This window comes from Micromys minutus (genome assembly GCF_963924665.1).
Source record: "Micromys minutus genome assembly, chromosome: 22".
Taxonomy (NCBI): Eukaryota; Metazoa; Chordata; class Mammalia; order Rodentia; family Muridae; genus Micromys; species Micromys minutus.
Genome location: NC_137957.1, coordinates 26311787 through 26334002, shown reverse-complemented (window position 1 = coordinate 26334002; position 22216 = coordinate 26311787). Strand labels below are relative to the sequence as shown.

At 37.2% G+C, this 22216-nt stretch overlaps 1 protein-coding gene across 22 annotated transcripts in view; it reads left to right on the top strand.

Annotated features, from left to right (window-relative positions):
• The window catches only part of PPFIA2 (PTPRF interacting protein alpha 2), a gene marked incomplete at both ends in the record, with an annotated part of 426677 nt that overhangs the window by 293675 nt on the left and 110786 nt on the right, over nucleotides 1-22216 (top strand). For all 22 annotated transcript variants that reach the window (XM_080935708.1, XM_080935705.1, XM_080935707.1 and 19 more), the window contains one exon: nucleotides 14360-14476. In XM_080935708.1, coding sequence (XP_080791834.1) covers nucleotides 14360-14476 — 117 coding nt within the window. The remainder of the gene's footprint in view (nucleotides 1-14359; nucleotides 14477-22216) is intronic.

The following is a 22216-nucleotide window of genomic DNA, read 5'->3' as shown; positions in this document are numbered from 1 at the left end:
TCGCCAGACTGATTTCCAGAGTGGTTGTATCAGTTTACAACGCCACCAACAGTGGAAAAGTGTTCCTGTTTCTGCAACCTTGCCAGCATCTGATGTCATCTGAGTTTTGGATCTTGGCCAATCTGACTGGTGTGAGGTGGAATCTCAGGATTGTTTTGATTTGCATTTCCCTGATGACTAAGGGGTAGAGCACTCCCTTAGATGTTTCTCAGCCATTCGATATTCCTCAATTGAGAACATTTTGTTTAGCTCTGTACCCCATTTTTAATAGGGTTGTTTGATTCTTTGGTGTCTAGCTTTTTTAGTTCTTTGTATACCTTGGATAATAGGCCTCTATCTGATGTGGAGTTGGTAAAGATCTTTTCTTATTCTGTTGGCTGCCATTTGGTTTTCTAGACAATATCCTTAGCCTTACAGAAACTTTGCAATCCCATTAAGTCCCATTTGTTAATCTTTGACCTTAGAGCTTGAGCCATTGGTGTTTTGTGCAGAAAATTTTCTCCTGTGCCTATGTGTTCTAAGGGTTTTCCCTATTTTCTCACCTAATAGTTTCAGTGTTGTGGGGCGCTGCCTGCACATTCTCCATTATAAGATGGCACTGACATCCGGCTGGAGTCAATGTGGAGATCTTTGATCTGGTTTAATGTGGAGATCTTTGATCCACTTACACTTGTGCTTTGTACAAGGAGATAAGAAAGGGTCTATTTTCATTCTTTTGTATGCTGAGTGCAAGATGGACCAGCACCATTTGTTGAATAGGCTGTCCTTTTTCCATTGAATACAGCTCCTTTGTCAAAAATCAGGAGACCATATACTTGAGGGCTCATTTCTGGATCTTCTATTCTATTCCATTGATCCACATGCCTATTTCTGTACCAGAACCATGCAGTTTTCAGCACAATTACCTTGAGGTCAGGGATAGTGATTCCCACAAATGTTTTCTTGTTGTTGAGGATGGATTTCGCTATTCTAGGTCTTTTGTTATTCCAGATGAAATTACACATTGATCTTTCCAACTCAATGAAGAATTGGGTTGGAATTTTGATGGGGATTGCATTGAACCTGTAGATTGCTTTTGGTAGGATGGCCATTTTTAAAATGTTGATCCTTACAATCCATGAACATGGGAGATCTTTACATTTTCTGAGATCTTCCTCAATTTCCTTCTTTAAAGGTTTGAAGTTCTTGTCATACAGGTCCTTCACTTGCTTAGTTAGAGTCACACCAAGGTATTTCATAGTTTTTGTGACTATTGTGAAGGGTATCTTTTCCATAATTTCTTTCTCCACGTGTTTGTCCTTTGAATATAGGAAAGGCTACTGATTTGTTTGAGTTAATTTTGTATCCAGCCAGTTTGCTGAACTTGTTTATCAGCTGTAGGAGTTCTCTGGTGGAATTTGTGGGGTCACTTAAGTACACTATCATGTCATCTGCAAAGAGTGATGTTTTTACTTCTTCCTTTCTGATTTGTATCCCCTTGATCTCCTTTTACTGTCTAATTGCTTTAGCCAGGACTTACAGTACTATGTTGAATAGGTAGGGGGAGAGTGGGCAGCCTTGTCAACTCCCTGATTTTAGTGGGATTGCTTCAAGTTTCCCACAGTTATGTTTGATGTTGGCTGTTGGTTTGCTGTATATTTCTTTTATTATGTTTAGGTATAGATCTTGGATTCCTTTTCTTTCCAGGACTTTTAACATGAAGGGGTTTTGAATTTTGTCAAAAACTTTCTCAGCATCTAGTGAGATTACAATGTGATTTTGAGTTTGTTTATATGGTGGATTACATTGATGGATTTCCTTATATTAAACCATCCCTGCATCCCAGGGATGAAGCCTACTTGGTCATGGTGAATGATCGTTTTCATGTGTTCTTGGATTCGGTTTGCAAGGATTTTGTTGAGTATTTTTGCATCAATGTTCATAAGTGAGATTGGTCTGAAGTTCTCTTTTCTAGTAGGGACTTTGTGTGGTTTAGGGTTATTGTAGCCTCAAAAAAAAATGAGTTAGGTAGTATTCCATCTGATTCTATCTTGTGGAATAGTTTGGAGAGTATTGGAGTTATGTCCGCAATAAATGTCTGATAAAATTCTGCACTGAACCCATCAGGACCTGGGATTCTTTTGGATGGGAGGCTTTTGATGACTTCTTCTATTTCTTTAGGTGTTATGGGATTATTTAGATGGTTTACCTGGTCCTGGTTTAACTTTAGAATCTTGTATCTGTCTAGGAATTCATCCATTTCCTCCAGATTTCCCAACTTTGAGAAGTACAGGCTTTTGTAGTAGGATCTGATGATTTCTTGAATTTCCTCAGTTTCAGTTTTTATGTTTCCACTTTCCTTTCTGATTTTGTTAATCTGTATACTCTCTCTTTGCCCTCTAGTTAGTCTGGCTAGGGGTTTATCAATCTTGTTGATTTTTTTGAAAAAAAAACAGCTCTTGGTTTTGTTGATTTTTTTCAATGGTTCTTTTTTGTTTCTATTTGGTCTATTTCTGCCCTAATTTTGATTATTTCTTGCCGTCTACTCCTATTGGGTGTATCTGCTTCCTTTTGTTCTAGAGCTTTTAACTATGCTGTCAAGTTGCTGATGTATGCTCTCCCTGGTTTCTTTTTGGAAGCGCTCAGGGCTATGACTTTTCTTCTCAGTACTGCTTTCATTGCATCCCATTGGTTTGGGTATGTTGTGTTTTCGTTTTCATTGAATTCTAGAAAATCCTTAATTTCTTTCTTTATTTCTTTTTGACCCTGCTATCGTTTAACAGAGCGTTGTTTAGTTTCCATGTGTATGTGGGCTTTATGTTGTCTTTGTTGTTGTTAAAGACCAGCCTTAGACCATGGTGATCTGAGAGGATGCATGGGAGTATTTCAATCTTCTTATATCGATTGAGGCTCATTCTGTGTCCAATTATGTGGTCAATCTTCGAGAAGGTGCCATGGGGTTGGTTGGAAATTTATTTTATTCGATATTTCAATAGCCACTCCAGCTTGCTTCTTGGGGCTATTTGCTTGGAAGTTTTTTTTCCCAACATTTTACTCTGAGATTGTATCTGTCTTTGTCTCTGAGCTAGTTTCATGTATGCAGCAAAAAGCTGGATTGTGTTTATGTATCCAGTCTGGTGGCCTATGTCTCTTTATTGGGAAGTTGAGTCCATTTATGTTAATAGATAAAAAGAAATAGTGGTTTCTGTTTCCTGCTATTATTGCTTTAGTAGGTTGAGTTGTGTCTGTGTCTCTTTCTTCTTTTGGTTTTCTTGCTTAGGAGTTTTCTTGTTTTTACTAGGACGTAGTTCCCCTCATTATATTGGGTTTTCCACCTATAATTCGTTGTAGTGCTGGGTTTGTGTTCAGATATTGTGTAAATTTAGATTTGTCTTGAAATATCTTCATCTCTCCATCTATGGTGATTGATAGTTTTGCTGGGTATAGCAGCTTGGGCTGGCACTTGTGCTCTCTTAGGGTGTGCATGATGTCTGTCCAGGCTCTTCTAGATTTTATAGTCTCTGTTGAGAAATCGGGTGTGATTCTGATTGGTCTGCCTTTATATGTTACCTGACCTTTTCCCTTTACTGCTTTTAGTATTCTTTCTTTGCTTTGGGCTTTTGGTGTTTTGACTATTATGTGTTGGGAAGTATTTCTTTTCTGGTCCAACCTATTTGGAGTTCTGATGGCTTCTTTTATGCTCATGGTCATCTCATTCTTAAGGGTAGGGAAGTTTTCTTCTACAATTTTGTTGAAGATATTTACTGTGCCTCTTAGTTAATATTCTTCTCCCTCTTCTATTCCTATTATCCTTAGCTTTGGTCTTCTCGTTGTGTCCTGGATCTCCTCGGCATTTTGGGTTAGGAGCTTTTTGGTTTTTGCATCTTCTCTGGCTGTTTTGTCTATGTTTACAATGTTGACTTTGGCTCGTGACATTCTCTCTTCCATCTCTTGTAGTCTATTGTAAATGCTTGCTTCTGTGACTCCTGAATTATTTTTTAGGTATTCTACCTCTAGGTTTATCTCTTTTAGTGTTTTCTTTATTGTGTCAATTTCTGTTTTAAATTTCTTCTTCTGTTCCTTCATCTCTTTGGTTCTGTTTTCCTCTAGTTCTTTGAATTTTTTGAGTGTTTTTCTCGTTTTCTCTTTAAAAGCTTCTGATTCTTTTTGCTTTTACTTCCGTTCTTGTTTAAGGATCTCTATCAGTGTCTTAAGGTAAGATTTTAGGTCTGCGTCTTCTTTTTCTGGAGTGTTTGGCATTCCAATATTTGCTGTGATGGGAGAGCTGGGTACTGGTGTTGCCAGGTTGTCTTGGTTTCTTTGGGATATGCTCTTTTGCTTTCTTCTTGCCATCTTGTTGTCAGTGATATGTTCTTGCCTTTCCTTTGTACCTGGTCTGTGTCCCTGGATCTCCACTGTTCCAGGTGGTGGATGGTCTGAGCCCTGTTCTGTGCCCCAAAGCCTCCAGGTGGGAACAGAGGTCCCAATGCTGGGTTCCTGGTCCTGGACCAGGCAGGGCAGGGGTGTGCTTTCCTTGTGCACTTGGCAGAGATCTCTGTGTTCCATGGCTGCTCAGATCCCCTTCTCACCAGTCTTTAAACCTTTGAGAACTGCTGGTCCAGGTGGCAGATGTGCCAAGCCCTGTTCTGTGCCCCCAGCAGTTTAGTTTTTAAGAACAGGTTGGAAAATTTCAAGATTAAATGTGTCAGAGGCCCAAAATGCTTCAAATCTGTACATTTTCTTTGTTTTTTAAAATGAAGTTGTTCAATTTAAAATAAAGATAAAAAGAAAGAAAATGTTTTCCATTAAAAATATAAAATGTCGAGTAATATAAGCAGCATTCTTTTTCTTACTATAGAAGTCATCACATCTGAAATCTTTTTTTAAATTATACATCTCGAGTTGTTAGCCAGGAGTACAGAGGTAAACTCCCGTGCTCTCAGGAGGAGGAACTGTTGCCCTGACTTAAGCAAGTATGTAGATTGTTCTTACAGGGAATTTTCCCATTAGTTCTTCAAAAGCACTAACAAGTAATGCATAAAATTCTCAAAATCTGAAAGGATTATATAAAGATTATAAATTAGCTATTATACATTGCTCACTGTACAAGCAGATGTGTTTTTCCACCCCCCTTCTACTAGTTTTCCTCTTAGCAAAAAGTAAAACCCTACACTACAACATTATAAAGATTATTTAATATGTACAGTAACATTTCTACATCCTATAACTAACACATAATGTTTAATTTATGGCAGATACTAACTTTCAATTAGGAATGTATTTTAACTGGAGTTACATTTAAAATTCTTCCTTGTTTTCCTTAAATAATATTATGAAAATGTCCTATACATAAAATTTCCAAAGTCATAAATATGGAAAATCAAATGAAAATTAGATTAAAATATATGGTATTTCTTGTATTATATTCAGAAATCTATGGAAATAATTAAATTCTTAAATATTTTTGGAAATTTACTTTTTCATCTAACATAAAACTATTTTGAGTTGAGAACCTGAATATACCACACTTAATGCATTGGTCACTTAATTTGCAATCCACTGAAAAATATTTTAACATTATTCAGAGATTCATTGAAATTTAATTGCCTTATATTCATAGAACATCTTAAATACATTCTTTACATCTGTCTATAGAAGAGTCTAAACTCTGTGATCTACAAAATATTCCAGAGTGAGAGGATATCAGAACTTTTAAGACTCTGTGTGTGTGTGTGTGTGTGTGTGTGTGTGTGTGTGTGTGTGTGTTGGGGGTAGGTTAGCCTTCTTTTCAAATTAGATTGCGTATTAGCTATAACTGATTTAATACTTATTGAAAATTCAAGGTTCAATCCATGGAACAAAATATACATAGTAGCATTTTCCTATTTATATCTTGTCTTAGCCCATAGCAAAATCTCCAAGCCTTGGTAGTTTATGAAGAACAAAGATTTGTCATGAGTCTGAGTGCTGGAAAATCTAAGAGAATGATGTTAAGGAAAATGAATGAGAGACAGCCTAGTGTGGTTCCCAAATGACACTGGGAACATTTTCCACACACATAATAAAAAGGCGAGAGATGCCTAACTTGTTTCATTGAACTCATGGCTTCAGCTGCATATGTAGCAGAGAAAGACCTTATCTGGTAACAGTGGGAGGGAAGCCCATGTTCCTGTGAAGGCTCGATTCCCCAGCTTAGAAGAATGCTAGGACAGTGAGGTGGGAATGGGTAGGTAGGGTGGAACCCTCATAGAAGCAGGAGGAGAGGAGATTGGATAGAGGGGAAACGAGGAAGGGGGATAACATATGAAATATAAATAAATAAAATAACAAATAGAAGAAGATTTCACCCCTTTTTTGATACCTCAATTTTCATCATTTGATCATTTGTTAAAGGCTCATCAATTAATATTAACATCATGAGTCTTCAACATAAGTGTTTTGGGCACTAAGCCTACACTTCATAAAATGTAAGATTATCAATATAACCAGTATTCTCAGTCATCCTAATGTTATCTTTAAGATTTCATCCCATACCTCATAGAAGTATTATGTAAACTGTATAGGTGCGAGGAAATGAGGATGTGGCTTAGTTGGTAGTGTTTTGCCTCGAATACCCAGTGCCCTGGGTTAGATTCCCACTGAGAGGTAAGACTGAGCATAGTGGGTCATAGTGTAAACCTCAGCTCTACCCACATGTAAGCAAGAGGTTTGAGTTCAAACATTCTCAGCTATCTAGTTATCTGGAGGTTTTATGGGGTCCTTATTTAGTTTAAGTTATTATTGATATAATGAAACTTTATGACCTAAAGCAAGTTGGAGAGAAAAGAGTTTGTTTGGCTTACATTTCACTGTACTATTTATCATAGAAGGGAATCAGGACAGGAACTCAAACAGTACAGGAACCTGAAGGAAAGAGCTGATACAGAGCTTCTGGAAAAATGTTGGGTACTAGCTCACACTGCATGTTTTGCTAAGCCATGCTTAGTAAATGAAGCTTCTATTTACACGGATGAGGAGATGATATAAGAACCATAATAAAGATGCCTAAATGTATGGCTTGGGCTTAACCTAGAGAATTTCTTTTGTTCTAACTATCCTTAGGCCTAGGCTTGGAAGCTTCTAGTCTCCATAAAATCTAATCTTCCAAGCTGACTGATTCAATCCAGTTTCTCTCTGCTTCTGCCTAAATTGCTCCATTGTGCTCATACTAGCTTTGACAATAAGTTCTTCTTCTTTTTTAAACTGCATAGTTTGTGTATTTAGATTTCAAATGTTATCCCCCTTTTCTGTATCCAGTCTTGCCTATCCCCCTCCCCATACTTCTATAAGGTTCGTCCCATTCCCACCTCAACAACCTGGTATTCCCCTTCATTGGTTAAACTAGCCTTCACAGGACCAAGGGCTTCTTCTCCTATTGATGCCAGACAATGCCATCCTCTGCTACATATGTGGCTGGAGCAATGAGTTTCCCCATCCATACTCTTTGTTTGGTGATTTAGTCTCTGGGAACTCTGAGGTGTCTGATTGTTTGATATTGTTGTTCTTCCTATGAGGTTGCAAACCCCTTTATTTCCTTCAGTCCTTTCTCTATCTCCTTCATTGTGGCCCCAGTGCTCATTATGATGGTTAGCTGCAAGCATCTCCATCTGTATCAGTAAAGCTCTCACAGAGCCTCTCAGGAGACATCCATATGTCTCAGGAGACATCCATATGTCTCAGGAGACACCTGTCTGCAAGCATTTCTTGGCATCAGTAATAGTGACTGGGCTTGAGAGTGCTACTCAGATACTAAGAACAATGACTTAATAAAATTCTTAGGCAAATGGCTGGAACTAGAAAATAGCATCCTGAGTGAGGTAACCCAGTCACAAATGAGCACACATGTTATACACTCACTGATAAGTAGATATTAGCCCAAAAGTTTGGAACACCCAAGATATAGTTCACAGACCATATGAAGCTCAAGAAGGAAGACCAAAGTCTGGATGCTTCAGTCCTTCTTAAAAGGGAGAACAAAATACAGGTACAGGGAAAAAGATTGCAGCAGGGACTGAAGGAGAGGCCATCCAGAGACTGCCCTAAGTGGAGATACATCCCATATGTCAATGTCTCCTAACCATCTGGATCCTCCTCATTCTCTGAATCATTCGGTCTTTATCTGCATCTAGCTTGTTTGCTCTGCAACCTGTCTCTATAAAAAGAAAAATTCTTCCAGTACAACTGCCATACAGTATACACCACACCACCTTTTCTTTCTCTCTCCCAGTCTCAAGTATGCTGTCTTTCCTGTGATGTTCCACTGTGAGTTGTGCATATATTATCTCTGACTCACTCTATTAAATCTTTCTCTGATTCACTATTATATCTGACCCTCAATTCATAATCATTTTCAAACATGGCTATTTCCCTCTACAAAGTAACCTTACCTCATTGTTAGGGATCAAAGGTGTATACAAACAGCTTGTCCTGATTCTAGCCAGATCATACTGTAATCCAGAGCATGCCTGCATTCTGGCTGGATCAAATATATCTAGAAGGTCTGATGGAATCCCTTTCAGATGTTGCTGGATAACAACTCATCTGCACGTCTTCTTGTAGAAGGAACCACAATATACTAGGCCTTTCCCATTAAGTACTATTCAAGGACATGCCTTTCAAACATCACTTTAGCCTCATATTAGGAAGGCATTTTTTTTTTCACCATATTAGATATTTTCTTTACTTACATTTCAAATATCCCCTTTCCCAGTTTTCCCTCTGAAATCAACCTATCCCCTTCACCCAACCCCTGCCTCTGTGAGAGTGTTACCCACCTATCCACCCATTCCCTCCTATCTCTCTGCCCTGGCATTCCCCTACACTGAGCCATTGAGCCTTCACAGGGCCAAGGGCCTCTCCTCCATTGGTGCCAGATAAGGCCATCCTCTGCTACTTATGTGGCTGGAGCCATGGTTCCCTCCTTGTGTACACTTTGGTTGGTGGTTAAAGTCTCTGGGAGCCCTGGGTGTGTCTGATTGATATTGTTGTTCTTCCTATGGGGTTGCAAACCCCTTCAGCTCAGGAAGGTATTTTCTTAATTGAGGTCCCCTCTTCTCAGAAGACTCTAGTCTGTGCCTGGTTTTATTGTATCTTGTCATGCTTTCAATTGATATCCCTGGGATTCCTGCTGACTTTGGAAGGGAAACAAAGGAGTGAATCTGAGGGAGAGAAGAGGGAAGAAAAGACTGGGAGGAGTGGACAGAAGGGGAAATGTAGTTATAGTGTATTGTTATAAAGAAAAAATGTTAAAAATTAAAATAAAAATTTATTCAGGACAACTCTGTATTTAAATAAATATATTAATAATTGAAAATGTGAGTCATAAACATTTTTTACTAAGGTAAATTTTTTCCTCTGGCTGTGAAATTAAAGAAGTTAAATGGACAAAATGCCATGGTGATCAGAAAGTTTCCCATTCCAAAATAAAAGAGTAACAGACCCTACGTAAGTTCAAATCCAGTTCAGCTTCCTTATAATAAGCACACCCTGTCCTCCACTCCCAAAACCTTGCTTCCCATTTTATGTACTTCATTATTTATACTACCATCCCAAAGACATTATCACCACCAGCATTCTGATTGAGATGACTCCAGTGATCTCTAAGATCTAGGCTCCCTATTGCCCTCCTCTTTTAGGCCCTCCAGAATTTGGCATAATGATTCATTTATAATAATACAAGCTTTAGTCTTAACTGCACTTCATAGTCTCACCTTTCTTCATCACTTTTCCAGACTTAAACTACTCCCACATGTTTACATATTCATATACCCATATCCCATACTCCCAACTGTATCACTTCTCATCAAGAAAACTCAGTTAATTATTTATTAAAATTGAATAATACCATTATCCATGATTTAAAACAATAGTTTAATATAGTGTTTGCATGCAGTGTGTAGTCTGCATTTTTTGAAGTTTGTCAAGAACTTGATAGGGAGTAGGAGTTTGACAGAAATGCTTTCTCCCATTGCATTCATTGTGTTTGGAAGAGATGCTGCTATTCAGTAGTGTGTAGCATGGAGCTAGATTAGTGTACAAGAATCCTTGTAGTCCAAGTCCTTTGAGAACATTGGCTGAATTTTATTATGCTGTGTGTCTCCAGTTGATTTCTTAATCAAGTGATATAAATATGTCCTTCAACAGAAGATGGATAGAAAATATGTTTGTTTCATTTATACAATGGAGTTCTACTCATCTGTTAAGAACAATGATTTTATAAAGTTTTTAGGCAAATGGATGGAACTAGAAAATATCATCCTGAGTGAGGTAACCCAATCACAAAAAACACACATGGTGTGCACTCACTGATAAGTGGATATTAGCCCAAAAGCTTGGATTAAGCAATCCACTGACCACATGAAGCTCAAGAAGTTGGAAGACCAAAAGTAGATGCTTCAGTCATTCCATAAAGGGGGAACTAAATACTCACAGGAGGAAATATGAAGACAAAATATGGAGCAGAGACTGAAGGAAAGGTCATCCAGTGACTGCCTCACCCAGGGATCCATCCCAAATCCAATTTTGCAGATACCAAGAAGTGCATACTGACAGGTGTCTGATATGGATGTCTCCTGAGAGGTTCGGCCAGATCCTAAGAAATACAGAATCATAAGCTCTCAACCAACTCTTGGACTGAGAACATAATCCCAAATAGAGGAGTTAGAAAGAGGACTAACAAAGCTGAATGGGGTTTTCAACCCCACAGAAAGAACAACAATATCAACCAACAAGTCCCACTAGAGCTTCCAGATACTAAACCACTAACCAGAGTACATAAAGAGGAACCCATGGCTCCAGCAACATATGTAGCAGAGGATGTGTTTATCAGGCATCAAGGAGAGAAGAGACCCTTGGCCCTGTGAAGGCTCAATACCCCATTGTAGGGGAATGACAAGGTGGGGAGGTGGGAAGGAGTACGTGGGTGTGTGAACACTCTCACAGAGGCAGGAAGAAAAGGGATGGGATCTGCGGATTCTAGAGGGAAACCTGGAAAGGGGATAACATTTGAAATGTGAGTAAAGAAACTATCCAATAAAAATAATGGTTGCAATAAAAAAATGAATAAAAAGGGAAGTGGACTTGGGACAAGTTTGTGTTTGCAGAAAGGCTTTTAGGTCCAAGGATGAAGCCAAAGGTGTGCACTGTCATAAGAAAAGGCTATGTACACTATAAAACAAAACAATCATTTGAACTTATAATGACCATATTAGAATGAAACAAACTGCTTAGAACTTGATATCAACATCCTTCTGCTACTTCCATTTTGTATAACACTTTATCTCTTAGGTAATTTTTTAAAGAACTTTTTTTTTGTCTAAAAAGGTATAAAAAAGACCAGAGAAAAGAAATTTAAAAAAAAACAGAAAAAAAGAAAAGGAAAGCAAAAGAAAGAAAGTAGTGTCACTCTGCCCATCCACAAGATCTTTGACCCACATTTTGTCCTACCTACAAGATGTGCAGGAATTAAGATGGAGCAGAGACTGAGGGAACGGCTAACCAAGGGTTGGCCTAACTTGAAACCAGTCCTAGGGGCAATAACAATCTGCACCACTGTTAGTGGTTCTCTGTTAAGCTTGCAGTCAGTAGCCTAACACTACTGGCCTCTCAGAGGCTTTACACAGCAGTGAACTGGAAAAGACACATGCTCACGGCCAAACCTTAGGAGAGGTTCAGGCAATCTCGTGGAACAGTTTTGGGAAACACTGAGGGATGCGGAGGACATAGGAACTCTTGGGCCTTCCAGGCACTGAACCTCCAACCAAAGACTATACTGGTGTTCCTACCACCCCTCCTGCCCCGACTTATGTAGCAGATGTATAGCATGGTCTTCATGTAGGTATCCCAACAACTGAAGCTGGAGCTGTCTCGGACTCTGTTGCCAACCTGTGGATCCTGTTTCCCTAACTGCTGGTTTTCTAGGCCTTAGCTGTATAGCATTTGCGTAGTGCTGGAATAGCTGGATGTGTCAGGGTGAGATGGTACCTGGAGTGGGGAACCGACTCCCTTATTCTCAGAGAAGAAGATAGGAACAGAAAAAGAGGTCATGTGAGAGGAGGAATGGAAGGAAAGATGGGGGTCTATGACTGGGATATAATGATAATTAATTAAAAAGAAAATAGTGTCACATCCATGTATGGTAGTTTTCAAATTAAAAAATGCTTTCAATGAAAATTAATTTACTCATCCAGTTATTGCTCTTTACATTTTCATATAGTTTTCTTTGTTTGAAGCCTTATGATGTATTTGAAATTTACTTGATTTACTAAATAAACGGAAATTAGCTTAAATACTGGAAATTAAAACTGCAGCTTGATTTTAGAGTTTTATATATTTTATATGTGTGTGAGTCTTTGAACTTACATATGTATATCACATACCTGCCACTTATGTACAGAAGTCAAAAAACTGGGGTCAAATACCTTGGAAATACAGATATAGGTTCTGTGGACAGCCCATTGGAAGTTCTTGGAATTGAATCTGTGTCTTCTGCTAGAGTAAGAAGCAATAACTCTTCCTGAGCCATCTCTCCAGCCCCAGCTACTCTATTAAAACTGTTGCCACTAGTATAAGGTTCTAGTGGGCAGCCCTGTGACCTTACTAATGGCAGAAGCTCAAATGAACTTAGAGGTCTAACAAAGAAAAATGAAAGAAGAGAAGAGAAAGAAGAGAAGAAGAGACAACCTAAGATGAAGCTGAAAGCAGGTCATTTGGGGAGAATTTTAGGGAGAGTCAGCGAGTTATGATCACATCTCATAACATACATAGAATTCTGAAGAGTAAGCAAAATAATATTAAAAATAACTTGTTAACAGTTTAGATGTGTGAAAATAAATTGATGACACTGTGAAATTTTTAGCTCAAAAGACTGATTAAACCAAAGTAAGGTATATCATTCAAACTTAATTTAGACCCGAGGAGATGGTCTGTGGGTAAAGTCCCCGGTTTGCATGTATGAGAACTTGCATTGGGATTCTCAACATCCACAAAAAATCCAAAGTGTTATAGCCTGAGCCTGGAACTACAGTTGTGTAGTAGAAACATAGATTCCTGCTGCTCACAGGCTAGCCACGGGTTTCAAACATATATATTCCTGGTTCAATGAGAAACTGTTTTTATGGATAATGTAGAGAAAATCAAGTAATACACCCAATGTCAATCTCTGGGTCAACATACTCAAAGTCAAATAAGAATGCACATACATACATGTATATGTAGATTTATAACACAAACACAGACATCTACATACATTCTTGGAAAATGATTCTGGTCACTTTATGGATAGTGTGTTGAGGTAAGAAAGATTTTTTTTAAAAAAAATCAGTAATTTGATCACTGTTTTACTATAAGACAATACTTAAGTAATTGTTTCTTGTGTGTAATGATGTGCTCCATAAAACAATATTACATACATTCACATGTCAAAGGCCATACATAAGATCATGTTAACTCATATACACAGTATGGAAGGTACCAGTCCAGAAGCACTGGCAAGTAATGTATTAAGCACCCAGATTCTGGTTGTCCTCTTCTTTGGTGGTTCTTGTTCTGTGTGATCCATTGGTCAAATGACTTCTAATATTACATACTTTTGTACAATTTAGTATTTACCACTTACAAAATATCACAGAAATAATTTTTTCTGGATCTAGTCATAAGATAAAAAATTGATAATAAAGAAGATGCCATGAAGTTATAGTATTACCATCATGTGCATTTTTACTTTTTTATACTCAGCTTATTACTTGGAGTTGCTTGCGAACTTATTTCTTTGTTATAATATCATGCAATTAATTGAAGCTGAAAAAGCACAATAATTTACTGCTGATTTATTTTTCAATTAACTAAATGTGGAAGAAAAATGACCATTGAAATAAGCACTGTGAGTCAGACTTAAATAGAAGTAGGTATGGATCATGTATAAATTCACGTAAGTCCTGCTCATAGGTTTGCTACAGGCTTCCTCTGGAGGTTAAATAAATGGTACTATAATTAATTATCTTTCAGCTTATATTTTATGTATATTTCTTTTACACATTGAAATTAAAGCAAAGTTTTGTATAGTAATACAATCAAAAGCTAGTGTTGCAATTAGTGGCTCTATTTATAAATGGAATATATATATATTAGGTAACACTTGAAGTGATTTTAAATTTTAAAGAGAAATGTCTTGAATTTGCCAAAGTGTCATTCAAAATGCTGACCTAAATTATGTAAGAACATTTTTGAAATAATAATGTAGGTAAAGTTAATATTTGTGCTCCAATCGTTTCTCCACCTTCACCAGCCATTGGCCACATTCATGCAAATTATCTTTTAAAGGAATTACTTTTTTATTTTGCAGATTGTTGCCTTGCGTGAACAAAATGTCCATATTCAAAGGAAAATGGTTTCAAGTGAGGGGTCCACAGAGTCAGAACATCTTGAAGGAATGGAACCAGGCCAGAAAGTCCATGAAAAGGTATGATCCACAAAGCCTCTCTGAAATACAAGTGCTTGTTTGATGCTTCCTTTGATAAGTATATGAAAAAATAAAATAACACAATGATAAACTAATGAGATGTTTTTTATTACTTTCAGATTTTATTTTAAATTTTAGAGTATTTGACAACTTGTAGTAGTTATATGTATACATATATATACACACACATATATATATATATATATATATATATATATATATATATGAGATGTTAGTAATTGTATAATCTAATTTATATGTTAAAGGTACATCATATATACAACTTAAGCTACATAAAAAGTATTTTATGATACTGTTTTTCAGTTTGTAAGTTTTATTTTATACAGCCTATTACTAAAAATGCTCTTTGTAAGCATTTCTTTTTGATTTAGCACTTACTTTCTCTTTTTTTGCTCAATAATCTTAGTGGAACTTCTGATAATGAAGCATTGAGAATTAAATAAAGGAAGCCACTGAACTTTATCCAGTTTTATTCATTCTATCTAGTCATTCATTCACTTTTAGAAAGAAGCCATTTTTCTTTGCCATGTAGTTTGGATGCAGGTAAAGGATATCAGTGGTCTGCTTGGCCACTATCTAAAGATGGCTTCTGTGTTTCTAGCATCAGAGTGGGAATATAAGTTATAAGTGGGTCTTAAATTAGATGAAAATTACTTAAATATTTGCATAAACTGGGCTTAAAACTCACAAGAATCTACCAGTTTGCCTGTAACGGTTATATTTTTGGACATTAAGCTCCTTAGGACCCCGTGAATCAAGTAGCTAAACTGGCATAACTGCCAGTGCCAAAGGTTCTAAAACCAAGAGATTAAGGCAATAGTGACAGAATGACAGGGAACTGCATTAGGTCCATGCTGAACTGTAAAGCAAACATCCTTGCTGATGCTGTTGGAACAAATGGATGGAAATTTCAGCTTTCTTTCAAGGGCCGAGGAGACTGAGTTATTCACATGAGTTTCCAGAGGCACCCTTCAGATGTGGACAGGCGTTTTTATAAAAATCATTTTTAAAATAAATATTCTATGTGCTTTTTTGAAATCTTAAACTGAATGTTGATGATAAATAATTTATGGCAATTTCATCAGATATAAATGAGATTAAAATATAAAACCATTTACTGTTCCTTCAATTAAGTCATTCACTGTACCACCAACCTTTTTAGAACAAGGTATTTGTATTCAGAATACCGTTAAGGAAAGGAAAATAAAAATTCCCATTGCTGATTTATTTACATGATTGTAATCGAAATAGACCTTTCTTCAAAAAATATAGATTTGGTTATAAAAAATGAGTGAATCTAAAAATATTTACTAAGGTATCTATAATAACCTGAATATATAATAACATTTGTGCTACTGGACTCCAAATATAAAAAAATACATGAAATAAGTTTTTCAGGAATAAGTAACTCAAATACTTATCTATTTTTAACATCCATATATACATATACATATGTATCTGCATGCGTCTACTGTTATCAACCATCAGATGATGTTCTAGTTAATGACAGATAACATACATGCATACATGATAATATATGGCTGCTATAGTTTGTAATAAGTATTATCAGCTACTAGTGTGTAACTAAGCTCATTTCTTTTGTGGCAGTATTGTCTCGTGGTGTATCATTTAAAATTCATAAGGAGTTTTCCTTATTAGGTAACACACAGCTCCATGTTTTTTCTACTCAAAATATAGTTTTATTCAGATTGATTCTCAAATTGGATCTACTGAAATATACAGTTTATTTTAGTAACTAACTCTAAATAAATATCTTTAATATAAATGTAACAATAAATTAATCTTGTGGCTATATTTCTTTACCTTACGTTAGTCCCCAGTAAACACACAAATAAACAAGAGTTATTTAAAACTGCACTTCAATAGCTGAGCAGTTAAATCATTTACCTTAACTTGCTATTCTAATCTCGCTACCTCCCAGCTCTGTCTTATGATATTTGTATATTATTATTGCTCTGGGTCTTTGGACTTCAGGTGTGTTTCCATGATCTCTCTCCTGATGCCTTACTCATAGCTCCTATTTCTTCATCCTCCTTACTGATCTCTCTCTCCCCTATCCTTCTCCCTCTCCCTTCCCTCTCCCTCCTCTCTCCCTCTCCCTTCCTGCATCCCTCTCTCTCCCCCATCCCTCTCCCTCCCCCTCCCTCTCCTTCCTCTCTCCCTCTCCCTTCCCCTCCCCCTCTCTCTCCCCCTTCACCTCTCTCTTTCGGTCTCCCCTTCCCTCCCCCTGGTTAATGGGTGTCACACCCTATTCTCTATTTTGCCCAACCATTGGGTGATCAGCATTTACTGATAAGACAGGGAATAAATGGTAAGAACTGTTTGCACAAACCTGAGACAGGAGATAAGCATTGCAATGCCCTGACCAGATTGAAATGAGATATAAGGGCAGAAAAATCAGCACTTGAATAATTCAAGCATAAACTTTACTCACCGTGTACAAAAAGATTATGATCACCGCTAACTGACCTCATCACTTCAGGAGTACATATGAAATAATCTGAAGAAATGGAGACTTGAAAGTATTTGTAGTTCCGTTCATTCTTTTGGCAGGAATATAAATAAAACATTTTAAACATCATGAATATATATTCAATTTAAAAATTTTTAATAATGGAAGAGGTATTTCTATGTGGGATTCACAGTGTATAAAATCATGATTGGTAATTCCACTTCAATAACCTTCAGTATGAACCTTATGCTAGATAATTTTATGTTAAATCAAAACAAACTAAAACTATCTGAAACAAGAGAGCTGCCATAAGCTCAGCTGTAGACAAACCTATAAGCATTTTCTCAATTAGTGATTGTGACAATGGGCCCAGTCCACTGTGGGTGGTGCCAATCCTTGGCTGGTGGTCCTGTGTTCTATAAGAAAGAAGGATGGCAACCATTACATAGAGAATCTAAGTTGGAGGTCATCATCAAATCCCTCTACTCAAATCTCAGAGAAACCTGAGGAAGATGAAGTAGAAACATGGTAAGAGTCAGTGAGGATGCAGGACAGCAGGAGCACAAGATCCTCTAAATCAACTAAGCAAAGCTCTCATGAGCTTCCAAAGACGGAAGCAGAGCCTTTCTCTGTGTATATGTTATAGCTCTTAGCTCAGTACTTATTTGGAACTCCTGACTAACAATGAGTTGTATTCTGACTTCTCTGCCTGTTCTTGGGACTCTTTCTTCTGGTTGGGTTGCTCTGCCCAACTTTGATATAATACATTTTGTTTCGTTTTTTTTTCCCTTTGTGTTATTATAATTTATTTTGTTGTGTTTGGTTGCTATCTCTTAGAAACCTGCTATTTCCTAATTCCAGTGAGAACATGAATGCAGATGCAGGAGAGGGGAGGTGGGCAGGAACAGGGAAACGGAGGGAAAAATTTGAGAAAGTCATGGTGAGCAAGCCAGTAAACGCTAACACCCCAGATGGTCTCTGCATTAACTCCTGCCTCCAGGATCCAGCCCTGCATGAGTTGCCCTCCTGACTTCCTTTAGTGGTCGAGTAAGATATGGCTATGTAAGCCAAAGAAACCCTTTTGCATGCAACTCATTTTGATCCTGGTATTAGATCACAGCAATATTAAGCTTAACGAGGAGAGAAACTGGTACCAGGACAGTGGGGTATTGCTGTGACAGACATGACTCTGTATTCTGGGAAGGATTATGGAAGGGCTTGGAACTTTAGAATCAAGAAGCCATTGAGTGTTCAAAGCTTGGTGAGCTGTTCTGTGGAAACTTAGTAGATAAGTATGTGGAGTCTGAGGAGAGCAAAGACTCCTAGGGCCTTTGTGTGAAGAGTCTGTCCTGTCTGAGTAGCTGGAGATAAAACATCAGCTGTGATCATCAAGGGACCAGAAACCCCGTTGCTTTGCTGTGACAATGTGTGCTGGTTACCTGGAGCTGAGATATTTGCAGCAATTAATCGGAAACCAGCATTACTGAGGTGAAGTCTTGTAGGAAGTGTTTCCCCGAGTCAGTACACAAAAGCTGTGTTCCAGAGATGGCCAAGGTCCTGTCTTGTTTTGGCAGCCAAATGGGGTTATGCGTAATAGTCTCCCCAGTGTTACTGGTTTTGGAGACGTGAAGGGGTCGACTGAGACTTGGAACTAAAGGGCACTGCTGAACTTGGAGCAGGAGTTGCAGCAATGGGAGTCAGAATTGAAGGAATCATGGAGAAAGTGGAGGCTTTGTAACTGGAAGAGCATCCAGGTGAAGACACTGGTGAAAGAGCAGCTGAGTTGCAACAGATGACATCGACATTTTGGAGAGGGCAGGACCAGGGGACAACTACCAAGGACAGTGGCAGGTATGGGGTGAAATTGACCCCAGATTGAAAAAAAATAAAATAAAATAAGCTATGTACTTCGCAGAGGGCAGAGTCAGAGAAGTGAAATGAACCCATGCCATTTGGAGGAGATCAGAAAATTAGGACTGAATCCCTTTTATTGGACACTGAGTGATTTTTACCATTGAAGTTTGGTTTTGTTTGTATCTAATTGTGACCATGCCTTCATTATACCTTCTTGAAATAATTTATTCTAAATTTTTTCTTTGTTTTTTTAAATTTTCTATTGCATATGTTTTATATATTTTTCAAATGTTATCCCCTTTCTTGTTTTTCCCTCCATAACCCCCTATCCCAACCCCTTTTCCCTGCTACTATGGGGATGCCCCCTACCCACAAACCCCCTGCTGGCCTCCCTGCTCTCACATTCCATGACACTGGAGCATCAAGCCTTGGCAGGACCAAGAGTCTCTCTTCCCATTGATGCCCAACAAGGACATCCTCTGCTACATATAAAGCCAGAGCCATGGGTTTGTCCATTTGTACTCTATGGACAGTGGTTTAGTACCTCGGAGCTCTAGTTGGTTGATATTTTTGTTCTTATGGAGTTACACATTCCTTCAGCTCCTTCATTCTTTTCTCTAATCCCTCCATTTGGGACCCAGTTCTCAGTTCAATGGTTGGCAGTGAACATCTGCCTCAGAGTTGAGAGACTTTCGACTTTTAAAAGGACTATGGATTTTGTTTAAAGAGATTGAATTTTTAAAGTGTTTAGAGTTTTTAAAACTGTGAACCATTTTAAGTTTGTAAAAATATTTTTTTCCTGATATTTATATCCTTGTCTGATCTTGGGGATGAACAATAAAGGAGTGTGTCAACTTGAAAATGGGCCAATCGTGTTAGGAAGGGGATCCTCAATATAGCAAATGTCTCCATATCAGATTGTAGGCTAACCTGTAGGCATTTTCTTGATTAGTAACTGATGGAAGTGGGCCTGTCTCATTGTGGTGGTCCTGGATTCTATACGAAAGCCAATAAGCAGGTCCCTTCCCTGGCCTCTGCAATCTTTCCTGTCTCCAGGTTTCAGCCTTGTTTGAATTCACATCATAACTTTCTTCAGTGATGAGCAGTGATTTGGAAGGATAAGCCAGCTAGTCCTTTACTTCCCAGATGTTTTGGTCATGGTGTTTCATTGCAGTGATGAAAATTTTAAAAAGGACAAACCTAAAACATGATTTGCACATCATTTTAAATTTGAATGTAAGGAAACTGTGATCCATTGTATATTAAACCTCTGTTTGGTGTTTCATGATTAAATAACTGCTGCCTTTAGAGCAAATTTCCTTATCTGTTAAGTGTTAGTCAGACAGAAAATGAAAGACATAGGTCTAGTTTGATCTTTTATGCATGTATGGTAGTTACATACAAAAAGCATTGTTTGTCAGCCATTTCTATTCTCATTTTCATAGCATGACTACTTGAGATATAGCAAGACCACTGAGCAACAAATTATAATAGGGTTATAATTTAATCATTGCCTTTTAGGTCTATCCAAGCATAAGCAAACAGAGTATTATTCTGGAGAATTGGGATAAGTGCCATCTCTTGTTCAGGGTAATAAGATCACTTAAGTTACATAATCAGAATAGATTATTAGCCATCTGGGGATGTTTTGTAACAGCACCATGAGAACTCAGTTGACCAAGTAGTTGACAAAATAGCCTCATTGAAAGTACCCTCAAAAATAAACTTCATTACTCACAAGTGCCCCATAATTATTGTCAACATTTCCAGAACAAAAGAAAAAAAAAGAAGCAAGAAAAAAGTTTAGATGAAACAATTTTAAAGGTTTCTTTTTGATCTTAGATTTGGTGTTGCCCAAATAATATTTTCACTTAATAAAATTCCAGAACACTACAAGTTACCTTGCTTAAATCAGGCTCAACAGCATTTATCTTGTTACTGATTCTAGAGTGATGGAGTTAATCTGCAAATTTCTATGATAATAGCCTGGCTACTCTGTGAGACAATCACTCCCACAGTTCCCTTGCTGCCTGTTTCCGGTTTTGGGTCTCTAGTCTCTTAAGAAACCAAGAGATGCTGAACAGTGGAATGGCAGTGGTAAAAATTCAAAAGATATGTCTCTGTGATAAATTTGGTAAAAACTTATTGAACAATATCCATGCAAGTGTCATATTGAAAACCTGATAAAATGTGAAATCAAGTGATATTAGGAATTAAATAAATATTATATTGGAGTTTCAGAAGAAAAGATAGGGCTTTAGGCATGAAAACAAAGCCTTAGAAAGTATTTAAAGTAAGCACCTGATTTGCAAATGTGCTAAGAATGGATGTCATTTCTTTGTTATATTTTAGGGATTGAAGACTAACAAAATAATTAGATAATAGTGTGCAAGAAATGTAGTAGCAAATATTAAAAAGAACAGTGAAGGTTCAAAGAGAATACAATTCTTATAGGCCCTGGTAGAGTTCATTTTATTCTTTGTGCAATGGAAAAGGTTGAAAGGGTTTTAAGCTAGGAAGCTCCTCAATTACATTATTTTCAAAGTAGTTTGTATGACGTCTTAATACATACCTGGCAGTTTTTCATTCTTCAGTCTATAGACCTTGCTCATTTTGCTTTTCAGATAATGTGACTGAGATAAAATGACCCATGTGGACCAAAGTGCTCAACATCCAGATCTTACTGTTTCTTTACATTTCTTCAAACTAGTAAATGTGTTGTTGTTCTTGTTTTCAGAATTACACATACTTATTATTTTTTTATAGTTGATAATTTCTTTTATGTTAGACTATTTATAAAATACTGTAACTTCTCCTGCATGTTGTTTTTAATACAGAGCTAAATTCACAAGGAAGGAGCATTTCAAATGTTTGATTATTTTATATGAGTCTTCAACTTTAGCTAAGGTCCAATATTTAGATTCATGTGCTGGTACCTCAAAGCCCCAAATTATTGGCCAAACAGCAGACCATCACTTACTTTAATGTGGGCTATATATCAAGCTAAGAAAGAAATAAGGTGCTTTTCTTTGCCCATAACAATGTAGCAGATTTCATTGATGGTTATTCTGATGCTTAATCATGTTTTTATGAATACCTAATTTTGTATTTAAATTTTAATTCTATGCACATTTCACTGGTGAGAATCATATTTAATACAGATGAAAGATAAACTTTTTTTTATATTTCTTATCAGTCCTTCTTCACAAACAAAAAATTGTTTCAACCCACTTAAGACACAGATGGGGAAAGTATCTTCGTATTTAACAAAATAAAAATGAACCCATTGATTCAAATAACAGTAATACTGACAGGAACCTATTGATACGTTGATTCTTGAATAAGGCGGCAACACATAACCCATTTGGGAGTAATTCATACACATCTAAAAA